Source organism: Filicampus tigris, chromosome 20 (assembly GCF_054856515.1).
Source record: "Filicampus tigris isolate MCC_2025a chromosome 20, RoL_Ftig_1.0, whole genome shotgun sequence".
In the NCBI taxonomy this organism is placed as follows: Eukaryota; Metazoa; Chordata; class Actinopteri; order Syngnathiformes; family Syngnathidae; genus Filicampus; species Filicampus tigris.
In genome coordinates this window covers 2,130,327-2,149,373 of record NC_141236.1, presented here as the reverse complement: position 1 = coordinate 2,149,373, position 19,047 = coordinate 2,130,327, and the positions used below count along the sequence as shown (strand labels likewise).

Below are 19,047 nucleotides of genomic sequence, written 5' to 3'. Positions count from 1 at the left end.
TTCTACCTCAAATACTGAACCAGGGGCGGAGCCAGAACGTGACTAATGGGTGGGCCTGGAAAAATCAGGGTGGACCTGAATATTTCTCTCACTTCGCACAATCCTCCTCTCCCGACACATCGTATATTCAAATAAAATGACGAACTGAATAATATGAAGTTCAGATCTTCCTTAGAAAACCACAATTATGCCATTCTTAATCAATAAAATAAAAAACACAATGACACACAAAATAAAAAAATAATTTAATAATAATTTACTAAAAATGTAAAAATATATATTTTGTCATGAATCTCACTGGGTGGACAGTCTGTCAATCTGGCTGGGCCTGTTCACACCCAGGCCCACCCATGGCTCCACCCCTGGACTGAACACGTTGCTATACGGGAAAGTGAATTCTGAAGTTTATCAAGATGTTTTGGAGGATAACTTAAAAGGGAAGTCGAGTTAGAAATATTCTTTATGATTATATATTCAATGCGCCCCCACTGGCCTAAATACGACATCCTGATTTGTATTAAGTTTGTGGTATATGAATTAAGCAGCAAAATCCAGCTATTCATCTCAGGGGCGGCCATTTTGTCACTTACTGTCAACTGAAAATGACTTCACAGTTGCTCAGGACTCAGGTAAAGACCAATCACGGCTCACCTGTTTTCTGAGTTTGGTCATGTGACATTCGCAAGCCGTGATTGGTCAATACTAGGGATGTAATGATAGCCCAATGACACAATCTCTCGTTCTCTATCTATCTATCCATCCATCCATCCATCCATCCATCCATCCATCCATCTATCCAAATTTCGTTTGAATTTGTATTACTTATATTTGGACTAATGTATTTTTAATGAGTTGCTCTTCTGATGTTTCAGAGAGGTCTCACTCATTGCACGCTTTTTAATTTTTGCGCTTAGCTGTGAGTTGGGTACGCTAAGTCTGTTGAAACAAATTCTTTTTTGTCTACACCACTCGTCTGTTCGTGTGCAATCCAACTGCTGCAGCGACAGCTTCGTTCTCTAAAAGCATTATTGCAGTTTCACCAAATTAGACACAGAGCCAGTCTCTGTTTTTGCCTCAAGCTTGTGTCAAACATGTTGTTGTCACACGCATGCCCCACGCTACTTACTGCTGCCTTCTGCTGACATCTACTGACCAATTTGTGAACTTCACATAATATGCTCAGATACAGAGCAACTTCTATGGCATGCATCCTGCTCAACATGTTATTATTTAGCATCATAAACGTTTATGATATATATATATATATATATATATATATATATATATATATATATATATATATATATATATATATATATATATATATATATATTAGAAATAATGTATGCTTTTTCATTTAATATCATTTTCTTACTGTTGTTCCTTTAAGAATATTGTAGTGCCAATTGCAGACTTCAACTTACTGTGTACCTACATTTTAGATTGCATAACATGGCTACTATGCCTAGTGGCAAGTGTTATATAATAATATTGTTATGTAATGTCATGATAGTTGCTTGTGGGTCAGAAGGGTCAAGACCTGGCCCGCACTGATGTACTTCTTCTTCTCATTTTGTTTTTTGTTTGTTGTTGTTTTTTTCAAGGTAGTAGAACGTGTGGATTTTTTTGGTCTGCATTCTGACCCCGATTGTGTAGTCAGTGTGAATTTTTAAATTTAAATTCACGTGTACCGTTGTCGTCCCTTTCTGATATATTTTTTCTAATCCCCATCCAGGCAGCTCCAGGAGCTGCAGAGGCAGAAGGAGGTGGAAAGAGAGCGCCAGGAACACGAATGTCAAGAACGGGAACGTCAGGAACGAGAGCGCCTGGAGCGAGAGATGCAAGAGCGGGAACGTCAGGAGCAGCAACGTCAAGAACGAGAGCGTCAGGAAAGGGAGCTTCGAGAAAGGGAGGCGCAGGCCGAGAGGGAGCGACTAGAGCGTGAACGTCAGGAGCAGCAGGAGCGCGCCGAGCGTGAGCGGATGGAGAGGGAGAGGGTGGAGAGAGAGCGGCAGGAGAAGGAGCAGCAAGAGCAGTTGGACAGAGAGCAGCAAGACTGGGAAAGAGGGAGACGCATCTCCAATGCAGGTGAGTGAAGCACTTTGCTTTTAGCCACACTATTTTTTTTTTCCACACTCCATCAGGTTTTAAATCTTGCAATTTGATTAATATTTTCCCTAATCCTTTTCTAATCTGTGAAGAATTTGTTGTTTTACCAGAAATGACTTTGAAATTGATTAACCCTTAAGGACATGGCAGCTTTTATGCTTCTGTAAACTAATGAACCTTCACCAAGTCCACTTTGTGCTACATAGAATTACAATCTAATGTATAAGTTAGTTCATGTCTCAATTTTGTGAGGTATCATATTTGCTTATTTTGTCTTTCCATCTGTCTGAAGAGTTAAACTGCCCAAATTCATATTACATCAGAGATCATTACCATTGTATTCCAAAATTGGATACCACACAGTCTGTTCCTCAACTAGGCTGCACCAGTGTTTTGAAAAGAAGGCGACGTGGATTTTGGGGAAATTAACAAAGCCTTTTTGCTGGGTTTTAATTAAGGAGTATGTATATATTCAAGTATAACTGTTAACTGTCCCCACAACATAGAGACTCTCAAAAGAACTAAAACATCCCGTTGTGGCGTTAAGTCAGTTACAATTCTGTGATCCCATCCAATTAGAAAGATAGGCAGTTCTTGTCATCCTTTCTGGCTGACTCCTGCCAAATTTGGGAGTTTTTCCAATGCCATTGCCACACAACGTAGCATTAGGTGTGGGTTTTGTAGTTTATGGTATCAGTGTATAGCTGTGGGATGAGTCATGTAGTGCGGATTTGGCAAAAGTTAATAAAACTATTGTTAGAAATAATTAAAAATCGAATATTGCCACGGAATCCATATATCATGAATGGCTGAACATTTTCAGAGCTCTAAGTACGACCGTTGCCACATTCTTCGATTAAAATGTTAATATTTGCATCATTGGAGCTGTAGAAGTAGCGCTACCCCACTACTCGTAATCCGATGATGAAATTGGTTCGCGTTTGATTTGCCATAAGAAGACGAGAATTCCAATTCACTACTGGGTCAGAAAGGATGGCGCCGTTGTGGCACGCTTCATAGCTATGTTCGCCCTATTAGCATATGCACGCATGACCACACATGAAGGCTGACACAGTTCAGCAGTGTTACTCACAGGCTAAAAATACATCAGGGAAAATGCTGGTAAGACCCTCAGGGGTTCTTGTGTGTGTTAGTATGAATGCTTGTAAAATGCTCCAGATTAGGGGGTGGAGTGAGGATGCAAAATGACGCTGCTTTTTTGGAGTATGATGCCAGGATATCGTCTGATATACTTTGCTACTAACCTTTCTTTATCTCCTTTTAACTTTCATCATGTGTGCATGTATGTGGATATTAATCTATGTATAAGGAATGTACCACTGCTATTGGTTGCTATTCCGTTATCTATCATGCTCTTTCACCTATAGACAACTTGGGTTTCTGGTTAAATAGGTCCAAAGTTCCATTAAGTTAAAGGTCTTTCTGTAGAATTGCCCCTAAGGTATATGAATTTGTACTTAAAGTGGAAGTCGAAAACTTTTCTTGACAATAGTGTCCTATGAAGCCCCACGAGTCTAAACTTGATATTCTGATTAATATTGTGTTCGTGGAATATGAATTAAGCAGCAAATTCCACCCGTTTTTATCCATCTCAGGGGGCGGCCATTTTGTCACTTTCACTTGACTAAAAATGACATCACAGTTGCTCAGGGCTCAGGTAACAACCAATCCCGGCTCACCTGTAGTCTGAAGCTGAGCCGTCATTGGTTGTTACCTGAGCCCTGAGCAACTGTGATGTCATTTTTAGTCAAGTGAAAGTGACAAAATGGCCGCCCCCTGAGATGGATAAAAACGGGTGGATTTTGTTTAAGTCATATTCTACAAATGCAATTGTAATGTAAATGCCGTGTTTAGACCAGTGGGGGCGCATACAACATATTATTGTAAATACAATTTTGGGGTTGACTTCCCTTTTAATTATTTGCGTCCTAAGCCATGTTTGGCGGGTGTCTTGGCCATGTAATGTCTGCAGAGCATAATAATTCAAAAGGTCACAGATCGGTGAAGTGAATATTAAGAAGGAAGATATGAGTCAAGATTTTCATAGCAAAGACAAAAAGAGAGAGGAAAAAAAGGAACATCACAGTCAATAGGAGAAATGTGAGGGATGGTAATGAGGAAGTAGAATGCGTGTAGTGGAGTAGAAGACATGATGAGCAATGAATCTGGTCAGCGAGGATAAAATGGTGAACGTAGCAGCTAGGCATGAGATGTCAGCATTTTGCCATTCCGTCCAATAAATACATCAGTTCTGCTGTCTCGTAAGTGATGGCTCGCATGCATACAGTTTTGTGTGACTCCTGATGGGCCCTTTCAACACTTGCGTTTCCTAATCGAGCAAAGCAACATCCCCAAATATATGATACAAAAGGGATGTAAGAATATTTGATAAGCTGTATTTTTAGGGTGATATGCTCAGCTTCAGAAAACCGGTGAGCAGTGATTGGTCGTTACCTGAGCCCTGAGAGACTGTGATGTAATTTTTTAGTTGACAGAACTGACAAAATGGCCGCCCCCAGAGTTAGCTAAAAACGGGTGGGTTAACTCTTATTCCTCAAACGTAATATTTATCAGAATGCCTTGTTTCAACTAGTGTGCCTGCATAGAATATATTCTTGAAAAAAATATATGTTTGGGTTGACTTTCCCAAAGACGGACCAAAATGCTCACCCGCAGCGCTGTTTTGTATGTTAAAGGGGGGAGTCAACACCCAAAAATTATTTGCAATAATATGTTCTATGCGCCTTCACTAGTTTAAACACTGCATTCTGCTTCATATTGCATTTGTGCAATATGAGTAAGTAGCAAGTTTGCTAAGTAGCAAAAGCCACCGATTTTTATCCATCTCAGGGGGCGGCCATTTTGTCACTTTCTCTTGACTATAAATGACATCACAGTTGATCAGGGCTCAGGTAACAACCAATCACGGCTCACCTGTTTTCTGAAGCTGAGCGCCTCATCTTCCCCTCTAATGAGGATAAGCTTTACAGAAACTGGGTAGATGAATTGATATTTCTTCTATCAAAGTAAATTACCGGTAAGCCTGTTTGTGTCACTCGGCTTGGCTTGAATATGTTTGTCTTATGCTTTGTGCTCTTTAGAAATATCCGTCTTAGTTGCCTCCCTCAACAAGTCTATCAGTCAATTTATTTACGCTATGTTGTTGTGTTTCCTACAGCTGCATCTGTCCACTAACAAAGCTGCATCACCTCGGCTAATTGAAACACATTAATGACCCTGGAATCGAACTGTGGTTTAGCTGTGCTCTTTTTTCTTGCTTCATCTGCTCCATTCTCTTTTTCCCCTCCCACCCTCCTTCCATCTCTCTCTCCTGACCTGTCGTCCTTCCTTTGTGTGCACGATGGCTGCCTCCTACCTGCGTCGATTCCGTCCCTTGTGTCCCGCGTTGTTGTCCTTCATCATGTCTGTCCGTGCAACTAGCATTCGAAAGCACTCTGTCCAGCCCCAATCCTCAGGAGTATAGTAGGACATCATCTACAACGGCATCTCCATCCACACTGACCTATCCAGCTCCGGGGGCCCTTTTATCCTCATCCACAACACCCCCCACACCACCCCTGAGGCACTCGGCCTCCCGTTTTGCCACCTCGCTGGGCTCCGCCTTCCACCCGGTCCTTCCCCACTACGCCACCGTCCCAAGGAGGCAGCAGGCGTTTGCCCAAGCACCACCTCCTGCTCCCGCCCCAGCCCCCAACCCCGCCACCGTGCCCAAGTCGGCGGTGTGTTCAGCCTACAACTTCACTCCCTTGCCGCCGTCACCCCCGGTCATGATAAGCAGTCCACCGGGGAAGGCCGCGGGCCCACGGCCGCTCATCCCCATCGCGGCCCCGTCCCCGCTCACCCAGAAGCCCCCCTCACCATCTTCCAATGGGCCGCCGATGTTTCCCGCACCTTCGCCGGTCACCACCATGCCGCACAGCCAACCTGTCGGCGTAGCCTGCCCTACCCCGCCGCCTCCGCCCACCCCGCCACCATTTGCCTCTCCCACAGCACCCCATTCTTCTCCGTGCGTCTCGTCTCCCCCCTCCTCATCCCATGCTCCTGGTTTGCCCTCTCCCTCCACAGCGCCCTCCGCTGCTGCAGTTGCTTCCAGCGAGCACCTCACCCTCCCGCTGGGTTTGGGCCCATCAGGGCCTGGGGATTCAGACGCAGCAGCAAGCCCAGAAACCCACCAACTGCATTCAGAGTCCTCTGACCAGCCCCCGACCCAGGGTAAGGCTTCCAGTCCTCTTTCTACTGCCTTTCTCCCTGCTGTCTTTCACTGCCTTTAACACACACACTAACAGTAATAATCCATGCTGAGCTCAGGAATTTTACCATTCTTTTGGGGAATTGATCGTATCTGGGGTTTTTTTTTGTTGTTGTTGTTCTGAAGTGACACCAGACCTCCATGTACTGTAGAGCTTCAGTGTTGTTTCTTTCATCTTTGTCAGTCTTCTCAAGAGCTCCATGTGTGTTTGTGTCTGCTTAAAAGTAAAGATCCAGCTGGTTGAAAGTTCACAGAAATGTCTGTTCTTGTTGCGTGCGTGTCATCTTAGCAAAATGCAAATCACTTCAAACTCTGCCTGCTTTTCTTCTCTTGTTTTGCAAAAATTTGTCACTTAAACTTTACTGTACATTTAGCTCACAATGCGTCCTCCTCCCACGTAGTAATTCAAGCTCAGAGTAAGTAGGATGTTATTAAATGAGTTAAATGTGCAACAGTTTTTTTTTTTTTTAACTTAGTCCCATTTGGGAGAAAAAAAATCTGTGCATTTACAACTGATGCTGTTTCAATCATTAAATGAGATATAACATTTTAGAATAAAATGGCAGATGTCCCTGCTTAGACGTATTTGTTCTCTATTTCAACCACAGTGCTCCACTGACCTTTTAATTCTCATTAGCCGCAGCGGAGTTATTCTCATGACCTTTGAACCCAGAGATGATTGAACTGATTGGCCGAACTGGTACTAAAGGCCCTGATACACCAAAACGACGTTCACCAACAGCGACAGACGCTTACGTGGCATCCGGCCGGCTGACGCTGACCATTAGAGTACCTTCTGCGCATGCATAAGATGTAATATCCTTCCATACCATCGGCGGCGGTAGTCACCATTTCTCATGGTTAGAAAACTCCAACCGGAAAGATGTTGGCCGGGAGCTGATTATAACAACGTAAACAATGCATTCGGCTCTATTCTTCGCTCACGATGACCTCCCACGCAAAGTAAACCATCACGTTCTTGACACGGTATTGTGAAATACCGTATTGGCCCGAATATAAGACGCTGTTTTTTGCATTGAGATAAGACTGAAAAAGTGGTTTGTCGTTTTAGATCCGGGGTCTAGACATTATACCCTTTCACGACGCTTGATGGCGCCAGATATCATTGAAGCGAATGCTGAACTTGACTCCCCAGGCCCACCCCTGTCACGTGAGGATGACGTGCGCACAGCGAGGCAGATAGTTTGTGAAGAGTAATGTTCTGTCATGACAGATCTCAACTACTCTCAAGTTAAACCTGTTTGCATTATTTTATTGCAATGTTTTTCCTTATTCAGATTTGTTGTTTGCAAGACTACAGTTACAGTTAGACTTCACTTTGATGGTTAATGCAGTTATTGCAATTTTGATCACAATAGGTTGGTTTATTTACATTTCAAAAACCAGAAGCCATTGATTTACGAATGTGATTGCACTTTAGTTTACATATTTAAATGTTCAGATATTAAGATTTGAATGAGGCAAAATAACATGCTTTTTCTCTCAAATATATTGTTATAATCATTTGTTTCAGATGTACTGTAATTATTTTTTGTATAAAAATTAATTTGGTGTTCCAAAAAACTTTTTTCAAAAGTCTTGAAAAAGAAGGGGTCGTCTTATAATCAGGGCCGTCTTATATTCGGGCCAATACGGTACTTACATTGTCAACCCTCGCTCTTGTACTTGTAAGATTAAGGCAGCGGAGGCGTGCTCACTGTTTTTCCGCCTTTGTCACTTCACGTTGGTGCTCCGCGCGCTGATTTGCTAGCTAACAGCCAATCAGAGTGACCAAATGTCACGACTGGCGACGCCGCTTCAACATGCGTAAACGCCCCCAAGACGCTTACAGACGGGTTAGGACACTACGACGGTGGCCACTACACCAATCAGACGGCGCTTAAAGTCGCAACGACGCTTAACGACCTCCGACGTCGGTTTGGTCTATCAGGGCCTTAAGATACTGTGTCGACCTCGACATGTTCACTTCCATTGCTAGATTATAGATTGTGGCCGTAAATGTGATGAAGGGGTGGCCTGGAAAAAAAAAAAAAAAAGAAAAAAGAAACAAATTGCATTCATCTTATTCAATGTCATTGTGAACATGAGTTTTGTAAAGTTTGTCTGGCTTCTGTTTATGGTGCAACAGGCTCTTCAGATGAGATTGGACACTTTGATGAAATATTGATCTCAGTGCACGACACGTATTGAACAGTACTTCACTAGCACTGCCTGCCTGATTACATGTAACTGACAATTGGATTTCACACACTAACATGGCATGTAGATGAAAGCATTCAATTCTCACTCTTGCATGCTGCCCTTAAAAGACTTGGGAGGTTTTGGGGAGGAAATTATACCCATCGTTATTGTTTGCTTATTGTTTTAAAGCGGAAGTCAACCCAAACATATAACCAGAAAAAAATATGTTTAGGTTGACTTCCGCTTTAACGTGCTTAATCAAACTTTTTTTTTTGCATTGTAAACTATGGCCTTGTCCACACGTAGCCGGGGTTTTTTAACAACCGTATCCGGATATATCCGCAAATCTCCACTGCGGCCGGAGTTTTGCGTTTTCACTGAAAAAACTCCGAGGACGTGTGGCTGATAGGGCTAACCGCAGGCTTATATCCGTCGTTTTCAAAAACCCCGGCTACGTGTAGACAGGGCCTAAATGTCAACAGTTTTATCCTTAAGCTCTTCTTTGTTTCTACCCGCGCCCCCAAACCCCCACCTCACCCACCAACAGACATTGTGCAGCCAGTGGGGTTGAGCACACCCACCCCTCCCCCACCTCCGCCCCTGCCACCCGGCTCCACTGTGACATCTGTGGCCGCCACCCCGGCCGCCACCCCGGCCGCCACCCCCACAACACCGTCCGGACATCCTCCCCCACCACCGCCTCCGCCGCTTCCTCCTTCATTGACCCCGGCTGGGACCCCGACATCCCCGCCCGGGCCACCTCCTCCTCTCGGGGCCCCGACACCTCCCCCAGCACCTCCTCTCCCCGGTGGCCTTCTCTCTCCTGCGGATGACCGCCCCGCCTCAGGCCTGGCCGCCGCCCTCGCAGGAGCTAAACTGCGCAAAGTGCCAAGGGTGAGCACTAGTTTGATGGTTCACACCAGTTTGTACTTTTAGACATCGCTGTTTATTCTTGTTCTACGCTTCTGGGCTCTGTGTAGGGCATTTGTGTCCACCTCAATTCCTTTTTTTGAGCAGTTTTAGTTGTGGTATGCGAATTTAATACAACCTAGCAAAAGTCAGGATCTTTGAATGTATAATTAAGATACTGTTAATATGAAACTGTTCATTTTGGCTCTATATTTCGCCCGTTTTGGCCTTTTGGAGCCTAAGTACACTTTTTTCACAAACCCTAGGTACCGTAAACGTTTATATAATGTGACAAATTTTCATAATTTTGTACTGTACTCATATATAATACTCACCCTTGATTTTGGATGTTTTAAAGCAAAAACATGCATGTTATTTTTGAGAAATTACCAAAGGTGGGCCTTTTACAACCGTCCGTCATTCGTCAATCCGTCATTTTTCAAGTCAGCCTGAATTATATTCGTCAGTTGGTCAGTCCGACAGTCAGTCGCTCAGATAGTTCGTCAGATGTCCGTTGGTCCCTCAGTCCGCCCCTCATAAAAAAAAATGCATCCGTCAGTGACGGACCGGTCAGTCAGTCTGACGGAATGCCCGCCTGAGGAAATTACGGCAATATATTTTGCCTGTTTTGTTTTTTGAGTGACATCTTTGACACAAGCACTATACTATAGTTCACACATGATTGTTACAGATTACAGAAACACTCTGGCACATCATGCTCAAGCATGAACAGACATTCATTTACATGCAGCATCTGAGTTACACTATATTTATCCAGACACAACTCTTAATTAATTAGTCAATTGGCTGAGTAGTAAATGTTAATGCTTCATCTTACCCGGCCATTTTGCGTAGATTTTTGCTTATTTTGGGGAAGGCCATCCCAGATGTGCTTAAAATTTTGGTCATGTCTGAAAACAGGACCCATAATTCCTGTGGGTGTCTTTATGTTACAAGTGTCCAAAACTATGAAACTTATGAGTTCTTAAGAAGTAATTTGGAAAATGTTTCCAGAGTGATGACGCAGGGGCAGCTCTGGCAGCCGCCTTGTTGGGGACAGCCGGGGCCGCGGGGGCCAAATCGGAGTCCAGGGGCAACGGCCCTCTACCAGGAGGAGGCGGGCTAATGGAGGAGATGAGCGCCTTATTGGCAAGAAGGTACCACCATAGAATTATTTTAGCCAATTTGAAATACTGCATACTCACTTTGGTTCCTTTGTGTGTCTGTCAAATGAAAGAAAGCATACTAATGCCTCATTGCTACTCTTTGCCCTTTCTAGAAGAAGAATTGCCGAGAAGGGCTCTTCACCTGAACCTGACCAGAAATCAGTAAGTCTAATCAGATCTTTTCTGTTCATTTTCATGTCTGCCATTACGACATTGAAAACATTCCTGTCTGAACTCACTGGTCAATTCTTTTGTGCTTAGCTCTGTGAGTTTTCTGCATGCCTTGGATTGCAGGTAGTCGAAAGACGGTTATACAGTCGTGGCCAAAAACTTTGGCGTGACTCATTTTGCGTTACACTACCTTCACAATTGTAGGACCTCGTACAGACAGTCTATATTTATCCGGATACACCTCTTAATCAATCAGTCGGTTGCTTGACCCAGACGGCATAGTTCATCTTAATCCTTCATCATACATAGACAAGAATTCAAAGGTCATTCTGTCAGAGCTGCAACGTTCCTCTATGGAAAGAGAACATAGAACGGCCAGACAGATGTCCCTCGTTAGTAAAAGGCATATGGCATCCTGCCTGGGTTTTGCTTAAAGGCATCTGAAGAACTTTCAAACCTTCCGTCCATCAATTATACAAGACGCTTATCCTCACAAGGACTTTCAAACCACGAGAAACAAAAGTCTTAGGTCTGATGAGACAAATATTTAAATCTTTGGTGTGACCAGTTACTGCTCATGAACTGGCCATTTCCACCCGTACAGTGAAGCATAGTGGTGGCAGTTTCATGCTGTGGACATGGTTTTCAGGGAGATGAATTGGGACAATTTGTTTGTTCAGTAAGATAAAGGACAATTAAATACAATGCATGAAATACACCGCTGGCGTCGGGCCAAGGCCTTGTACCTCCAAATTAGTCACTTTTCAGGAGAGCCCAAAAATGTCAAGTTTGTTCAACCATTTGCATTGCATCTTGAAAGAAAACAAGCCATTTTCAGCACTTTAGATTGGTCAGTAATGTGTAAAAATAACACCCATGCGTGTGGACTGACCAATAGTATACATTTTTGAAAAAATATGAAATTCAGCAAAATGTGATTGATGAGGTTTTGGCCCGACGCCAACGACACACAATACACTTTTAAGTCTAAGTAAAGAAATATATCCCGTTTTTCCAATGTGTTCTCGGACTGTGTGAATCATCTGACTCTCTTGCCTGTCCAACAGGAGGAGAATGAGATAACAACGACCCCCAAAGTTTCAGCATGTAGCACGCCAGGTGAGAGTCATATATATATATATATATATAAAATTACAGTATTTAAATAACATGTTAATTGTGTCTTTTTTTTTCCCTGCAGACATGCCCAGGAAGCCATGGGAAAGAACAAACAACAATACTATGAATGGTAGCAAATCACCAGTTATAGGAAGGTACTGTATCTCTCACCTGATGCTATAATAGCTCTTTTCCAAAGGCACATTTATTTTAATTATATTTATTGTTTGGTTGAAGTAGATATATTCTAAAATTTCTTCAGAACCAGAAAAAAAATAATTGACCTTTTAGTATACTGGCATCAGCAGCTTTGGCTATGTTCAGCATGACGCACTGTTGCCCAGTGCTTGCTAACATCACTAAAGCTTATGTTGGCTAATGCACTCATCTGATGATCAGTTTACTGCTGCAACATGAGCAAAAGTGGTCAAAATCTCAGTTTAACAACATTTTACCGATGTAGGAGGACAGAGCTATACACATCTTGGGGTACAGTTTTCAAGATGAAATAACACAATCATGAGGCTGCTAGATTAGGCCTCTTTGGCGCTTAAGTAGATAGGCCGTTGTGTCTCTGTGACCTGTTTCCGTGGCTCTGCATCTCCATGACATCCTTGGTACCAGGGTATAAAAGGTTTGAAATGATCTTTACAGCTACGGTAGTTTTTATTTCATTTCACATTTTGTTTTATTTCAGGGCAGCTCTGTTAGTTTTCATTAGTTTTCATTGTTTTCAAAAAAGCTTAGTTTTTGTTTAGTTTTCATTAGATTTAGTTTGTTTTGTTTGTGCTTAAATTGTGTATTACTTATGTCATGTGCAAGATAAAAAAAAAAAAACACGGTGTATTGTGTAGTAAAAAAAATCAACACAAATATTATTTCAAATACATTTTTACAATGTAAAACCAACCATCCATCCACAAATCAAATACAAGTGGTGTATAACGTTCCACAGACTTTGAATTACAATAAGTGCAGTGCATGATACCAAGATAAATGCATAACAAAAAGCTATATATTAGCTATAATAAATGGCCAACTGTTTTTTTCATTTTTAGATAATCAACATTTTATACTTAAATTCAAACTGTGCATAGCAGCACACTATTTTCTTCTCTAGAAACATTAGTGAAAATTTACATAAATCACTCTCCATAAATTTTGGTCGATGAGACAAAGTGGCGTCAGAACCCGAGTAGCGATTTTGCCAGCCTTGATAGCACATTTTGAGTTAGCCTGCCTGGTTTGTTAAAAAAGTTGGTAGCAAAACTTTGTGACGGCAAACGGCCCCAAATACAGTCTGGAAGTTGAGTCAAGTCAGCCGCGACCCGCTGCCGGGAATAACTTCAAAATAACAACGTGCCTAGGTATTGATGACCATATACAAATTATTATTTGGTAAGGTAAGGATTATTTTGAAGTAGGCCTTTTTACCGCTTTGACGGTGTGTTACTTTCATGCATAGCATAAGCAATTGTTGCTGTGGTTAGATTGACTTCTTCTTGAGATTGTTTAGAGTTTATTTTAAGGCATTTCTTCATTATCTACCTGCTTATGTAACAAATGTGTTTAGCTTTAAGTTATTCAGTTACTCCACACCATTAGCTCTTAATATACCAACTGTTGGGACTGAGGTTGGACAAATGGTTTCAGTGTTTTGCACCATTAAAATCATTCCCTAATTCTAAATATATGTGTACCATTTCCATGGTTCTATTGTAATTGTTTTATTTGATTCTTTTTATGGCTATTGTTTAGTTTTATTGATTTGCTTGTCTTGGAAAAGATAATTTGCTTTCAACTGACCCTCCCCGAAAAAATAAAAGTTGAAATGAAATGAAATTGCAAATGGTGCCATAGCAAATACAGCAGGATTTCTCATTTTTACTACATAAGACGATATATACACTTACAATCTATAAACGCGAGTGAGTTTTAGGTACAATTCTCCAGACTTGGCTGGGGACATACAGGCAGACGATACTAAGGTTTTTTTCTTAAGCCAGTGTTTCTGCTGCTCACACAGACGAGATTCTCCGTGGAGAAATCCCATGGCAACAGACTCCTCCAACAGGTAGACTGAGGACCTGTGAGCGTTTCAGAACCCTTTTTCTTAAAAAGTCCTTCCCCCTGTTTTGTCATGGAATTGATCTTAATGGAAAGTAGTTACTTTTAAATGCTTTCAGACAAGCATTTGGAATGAATCTAGATTTCTTTGTACACTACCTTAAATGACCAACCTGCAGTGCAGCTCTGCTCATCGGTTATTTGAAAAATGACATTGTGTGCATTCTATCTAAACCACTGCCAGTGTGATACAGACTCTTTTTTGCATGCTGCTCCGCCTGCTTCCCTCTAAACTGAAAACAGGGAAATCCATATGTGCGTCACAAGCTTTTGTACGCCCTCCCTCTAAATATAGAGGAACGCCCAGTGCAGTGTAGACTTGGCACAGCAATTATCATTGTACTGCAAGCAGGCGTCCAGAGATAAGGGCTCGTCACTGGTTTGTTGGTGCACGTCTGTGTGCATGTATAGTTTGTGTGCTTATAAGGAACAATTTGAGTTTTGGAACCACTTCCATTTAATGCATCTTTTTTCATTTGAGTGTGGTGTGGAGAAAATAGATGTACAAAATATAAGAAAATACAAAAGCAAGGAGACACTGGTGTACAGTGCTTAAATATGTGACCCCCTAGAGAACTGGGCAGCTGTGTCATTAATGTTATCATTTATAAATAATAGTTCATAACATGATGCAGCGTTATAGACAAATGACTGCTCTTCAACAAGGTCAAACATACTAATTTGTCACCAAATTGTACACCGTCATCGATAACCATGTTAAGAGTCATTGAGTTGTCATAATAATTATTATTGAATTCTTTATATGTCTTTTCTACTACTGTAATTGTTGAAGGATTTTCAACTAAAACAACAAAACATTATTGACCCACCAGCGAACTCATTTCCTTTTCTTGCATGTCTCTTTCCTGTCTTACTTCCTCTCTCTTTAAAGCTACAGTACATTGGAACCTCAAGTAACGAACTAGTAATTTATTGCATCCATGATCCCGTTTGTAACCTGAGACGTTCATAAATCGAGGTAATGTTTCCTATTGAAATGAATGGAAATGCAATTAATCTGTTCCAGCCCCCAACTTTTTTTTTTTTTTTACCAGTGTGCGGTTTAAAAGAAATATAATGCAATATAGAAATAAGTGAAAACACACTATTATAAAGTAATAGAACACTTTGTCAGCTATTTATTGCGGGGGGGGTGGGGGGATGCGGTGTAGGATGACAGCTCCTCCATTGAAAAACAGTCTTCTTGCATAATGACATGGGGAAATTCTGATTCAAGAATGTGTATTTATTTATTTTTTTAATCTGCCTGCTTCCTCCTAATTCATTGGTTGATTTTCAACCCAAGGAAATTTGGCTTTTTAAATCCCATAAAGTGGGACGTCACATTGTCATTTAAATGATTAATTCACAACACATTTCTTTTGGTCATTTTTATAAATGTTTTTATTGCAGCAACAACATGCTCGGACGGATATTTTGACATGAGTAAGGAGATGATACAATTCAATAAATAGCATATATACTGTATATACAGTAGTGTTTTCTGACGAAAATAAAAATGATTTTCAGACTGCTATTAGGCTATCACGTCATCATTTTTTCCCAGCTCCATACAGATTGGGCCTTGTTTTTTTCCCCTCCCTCATTCCCCATGTTTTCTTGTTTTTCATCTAAGAAACCGCCAGGCTTCCTGTTCTGTCTCCCTCAGTTAGTCATTGTGGTGGATTGTAACTGTGAAGACAAATTTAAAAGGTAAAAATGTAAATGGTCATTTTTTACTCAAATTTTAACTCATCCATAACTTGAGGTTCCACTGTATTTGCTTTTTTTTTTTTTTAAACACTAGTGTTGACAAGTGAGATTTTAGACACACATGCTGCAAAGCAATTAGGTCGGTTGTTTGTGTGTTGCTGTGATTTTAATTGCATATTGAGGTGAGTACTTGCCCCCAAAGGTGCACGCATGTGCTTCTTAGGGCCGCCGCACACTGATGCCACGGAACTCCACTTCACATTCCCGCGGTGCTCAAAGTTCTGCCGCAAGATTTCACGAGTGGCCATGTCTCGAGCCTCAGGACGCGATATAGGCTCGCAGTAGTCCTCACAAGGGGTCCTTATGTTCAATTGACCAATGTGGGGAGGGGAATGACCAACTCTGATTTTTTGCGGTGGTTGGGTCCTGGTCGGATTCGGAAGCATGGATTTGCAGTTATTTTGATATGATTATTGTGGTATAATAGATGGTTACTGAGCTACTCAATCAAATTCACTTCAAAACAATTCATTTGGTATTTTGATGGGAATGTTTATATGAAGTAACCATTAGTTCCAGGTTTCCTTCTGACAAGGGTCTGTTAAAACAGTGTCTCATAATCTGCACTAATTTAATGTCTACAGCATGTGACATACTGTATAATATCACACTAGGCACACACTTCTAATTTGATTTATATACAAATACTGTGCTGATTTGTTACCTCCCTGTTTCTGTCCTAGTTCCAGGCTCTTTTTTTTTTTCACGCATACTTTAACTCTCCCACTCTTCTCTTTCAGACCTAAATCTACTCCAACACCTACTGCATCCTTAAGTGCCAACGGCGTGCCAACAGAAGCTGTTGACTACGACAGATTGAAACAGGTTGGCAAACATATTATTATTATTGTTTAAGGTTTTTGTTTTGTTCTGTTTTTTTTAAATATCCTTTTATTTCTGTAGTAGCGTTTTGTAGGTTCAATATTGTGTGTTTCAATTACTTGGTGAAGATGATTTATGATAGCCATGAATTTCAGAACTCAACCGACATAGTGAAAAATATACTTAAAAAGTTACACAAAAATGCACAGCCAGCATCAAAGGAGAGTTGTTGTTTTTTTCCGATTAGGTGAGCCATCATCATATTTATTGTCTTCCCCCGGTTCTGGCCAACCACACAATTTTGACTGTGTTACTGCAAAAAGGCACAACATAAACATTAGCATACATAAACTGCTCCGTCGCGTCCCCTTCACTCCCAAACACTCTTTTGAATGTTTTGACGAACTCACGTTCATTGTATACCTTTTTAGACCGTGAAATGTTCTAAGCAAGTTGATACGAGTGCTTCATAAATTTGGGGAACAACTACATATATCTACCGGCACTCATGAACTATGTGAACAACTTGTGATTGAGAAGTTCATTCCTGGTTGATGTTATAATAGACGGAACGCAATTGCCGCTGAAGATTTGAAGCCTTGAAAGGTTCTAACGATACCCAGGCAGAATAGCTTGCTATTATGTATTTGGTAGGCCAACTCAAAGTCAATTGTGTCAAAGCGTGTTGGTAGCTGGATATATGAAGACTGGATTTGGGCGGACTGAAGAGCTGAAGCTCGTCACCATTTTGGACAGTTTTGTTGGTTACTGAAATGACACTCTAAAAACAGTTGGGTTAAAAATAACACGATTTCGGGTCAAAAATCAATTTGACCCAACTTTCTGCCTTGCTTTTGCAGAAAACAATCCCACCAAAATGGATAGTTTTGTACAAAACAACCGAAAAAAATTGGGCTGGGTTGTAGAAAACAAACGCAAGAAGGTGGGTCAAAATGACCCAATTAGTGGATCGGCCAATTTTTTACCCCAAATTGTGTTATTTTTAACCCAACTGTTTTCAGAGTGTAATTTAATGTAACATCAGCTCAGTGGGCGACACCACTGTCTTTGGGATTGGGGTTCAAATCCCAGTCAGGATGGACAGACCACCCATGGAAAGTTGGTGGTTTGCATCAGAAAGGACATGCAGTGTAAAAACTGTGCCAAACATATGTGAGTGACTTGCCGTGGTGACCCCTGATAGGGGAACGTTGCTTCTTCTTCTTAGAAAATGTTGGTAATAAAATTAGTATTACTTTTAACCATAGCAAAATTTAAAACCTCAGCATTTCTAGCTTGAACTCATCACAATAGGTAATTTTTGTTTATTAATCAAAATATTGACTCAAATTGCTGGGTCAAATCCTCAACCTAATGCGCTAGGTATGAATAACCCAGGATTGGCTTGGTCCCGATTGGACCCAGCACTGTGTTAGCTATTTCAACCAATTTGGGTTACTTTTGACCCAGCAGTTTTAGTTCAGCGAGCATTAATGGATGAATAATTTGCCATATTTTTTTCTTTTTCTTTTTTGTTGCTTTTTTGCACTTGTTCTAGCTGAAAAACATGCTCTTCATTTTGTCTCATGTTGTCTGACACACCCTGCTTTAATTGAGAACACCATCCAAACTAATCTCATAGGGATTAGCTACCTTGTCATGTAAAAGGCAATCTCCCAGTGCCACATAAGGCCACTTCAAAACTCAAAAGCCATTGTAAACCCTTCTCCTCGTCGAGCCATGTGATTGAAGGTTAAATAACAGAGCAGTAACGTCACAATAGGGTTTGTTTGTTGTCACATTTGGAGTAAATGGAAATGCAAATGGCTTCTGTTTTGTTTTTTTAGGACATTATGGATGAGATGAGGAAGGAGCTGTCGAAGCTAAAAGAAGAGCTCATTGATGGTAAAGCTTTTCTTACCTTTTGTTTTTTACGCTGACCTTTAGTAACAACTACACGGTAGCATTTTTATGAATGGTCTTCTCTATATTTTCGCTACTATAAGCATAACAATCATGTGAACATACATACTTTGTTTGGCACTCTGCCCTGGCTACTGAGTACAATAGCGGGCTCAGATGACTATTAATAAGAGGACAAAATCATTTATTTGTTAATGTAAAGCGACAAGCAGTAATCTCTCTCTCAAGTTTAGAGTAAGCGGTGCCTTGAGATTCAAGTTTAAATTGTTCCACTGTAGATTTGTTGCTAAAAGAGATGACACAGCCAGATAGATGCTAATCATTGACTATGTTAGCAGTAGCCTTAAGCTAGTGGACTAAAGGCTAAGCTACTGTATGTGTTTGTTTTAAATATACACTGTGTAATTCTCTTTGCTTTATGTTTGGTTTGACAGT

The 19,047-nt window shown here is 41.2% G+C and overlaps 1 protein-coding gene across 7 annotated transcripts in view; it reads left to right on the top strand.

Moving 5' to 3' along the window:
• The window catches only part of enah (ENAH actin regulator), a 92,658-nt gene that overhangs the window by 69,111 nt on the left and 4,500 nt on the right, over window positions 1–19,047 (top strand). For 6 of the 7 annotated variants that reach the window (XM_086018258.1, XM_086018256.1, XM_086018254.1 and 3 more), the window contains 9 exons: window positions 1,736–2,088; window positions 5,572–6,363; window positions 9,150–9,496; window positions 10,526–10,668; window positions 10,791–10,839; window positions 11,916–11,967; window positions 12,050–12,122; window positions 16,608–16,692; window positions 18,537–18,594. In XM_086018258.1, the coding sequence (XP_085874384.1) occupies window positions 1,736–2,088; window positions 5,572–6,363; window positions 9,150–9,496; window positions 10,526–10,668; window positions 10,791–10,839; window positions 11,916–11,967; window positions 12,050–12,122; window positions 16,608–16,692; window positions 18,537–18,594 (1,952 nt within the window). Of the gene's footprint in view, window positions 1–1,735; window positions 2,089–5,571; window positions 6,364–9,149; window positions 9,497–10,525; window positions 10,669–10,790; window positions 10,840–11,915; window positions 11,968–12,049; window positions 12,123–13,993; window positions 14,042–16,607; window positions 16,693–18,536; window positions 18,595–19,047 lie in introns of all 7 variants that reach the window. The other variant, XM_086018260.1, reaches the window with a different exon arrangement.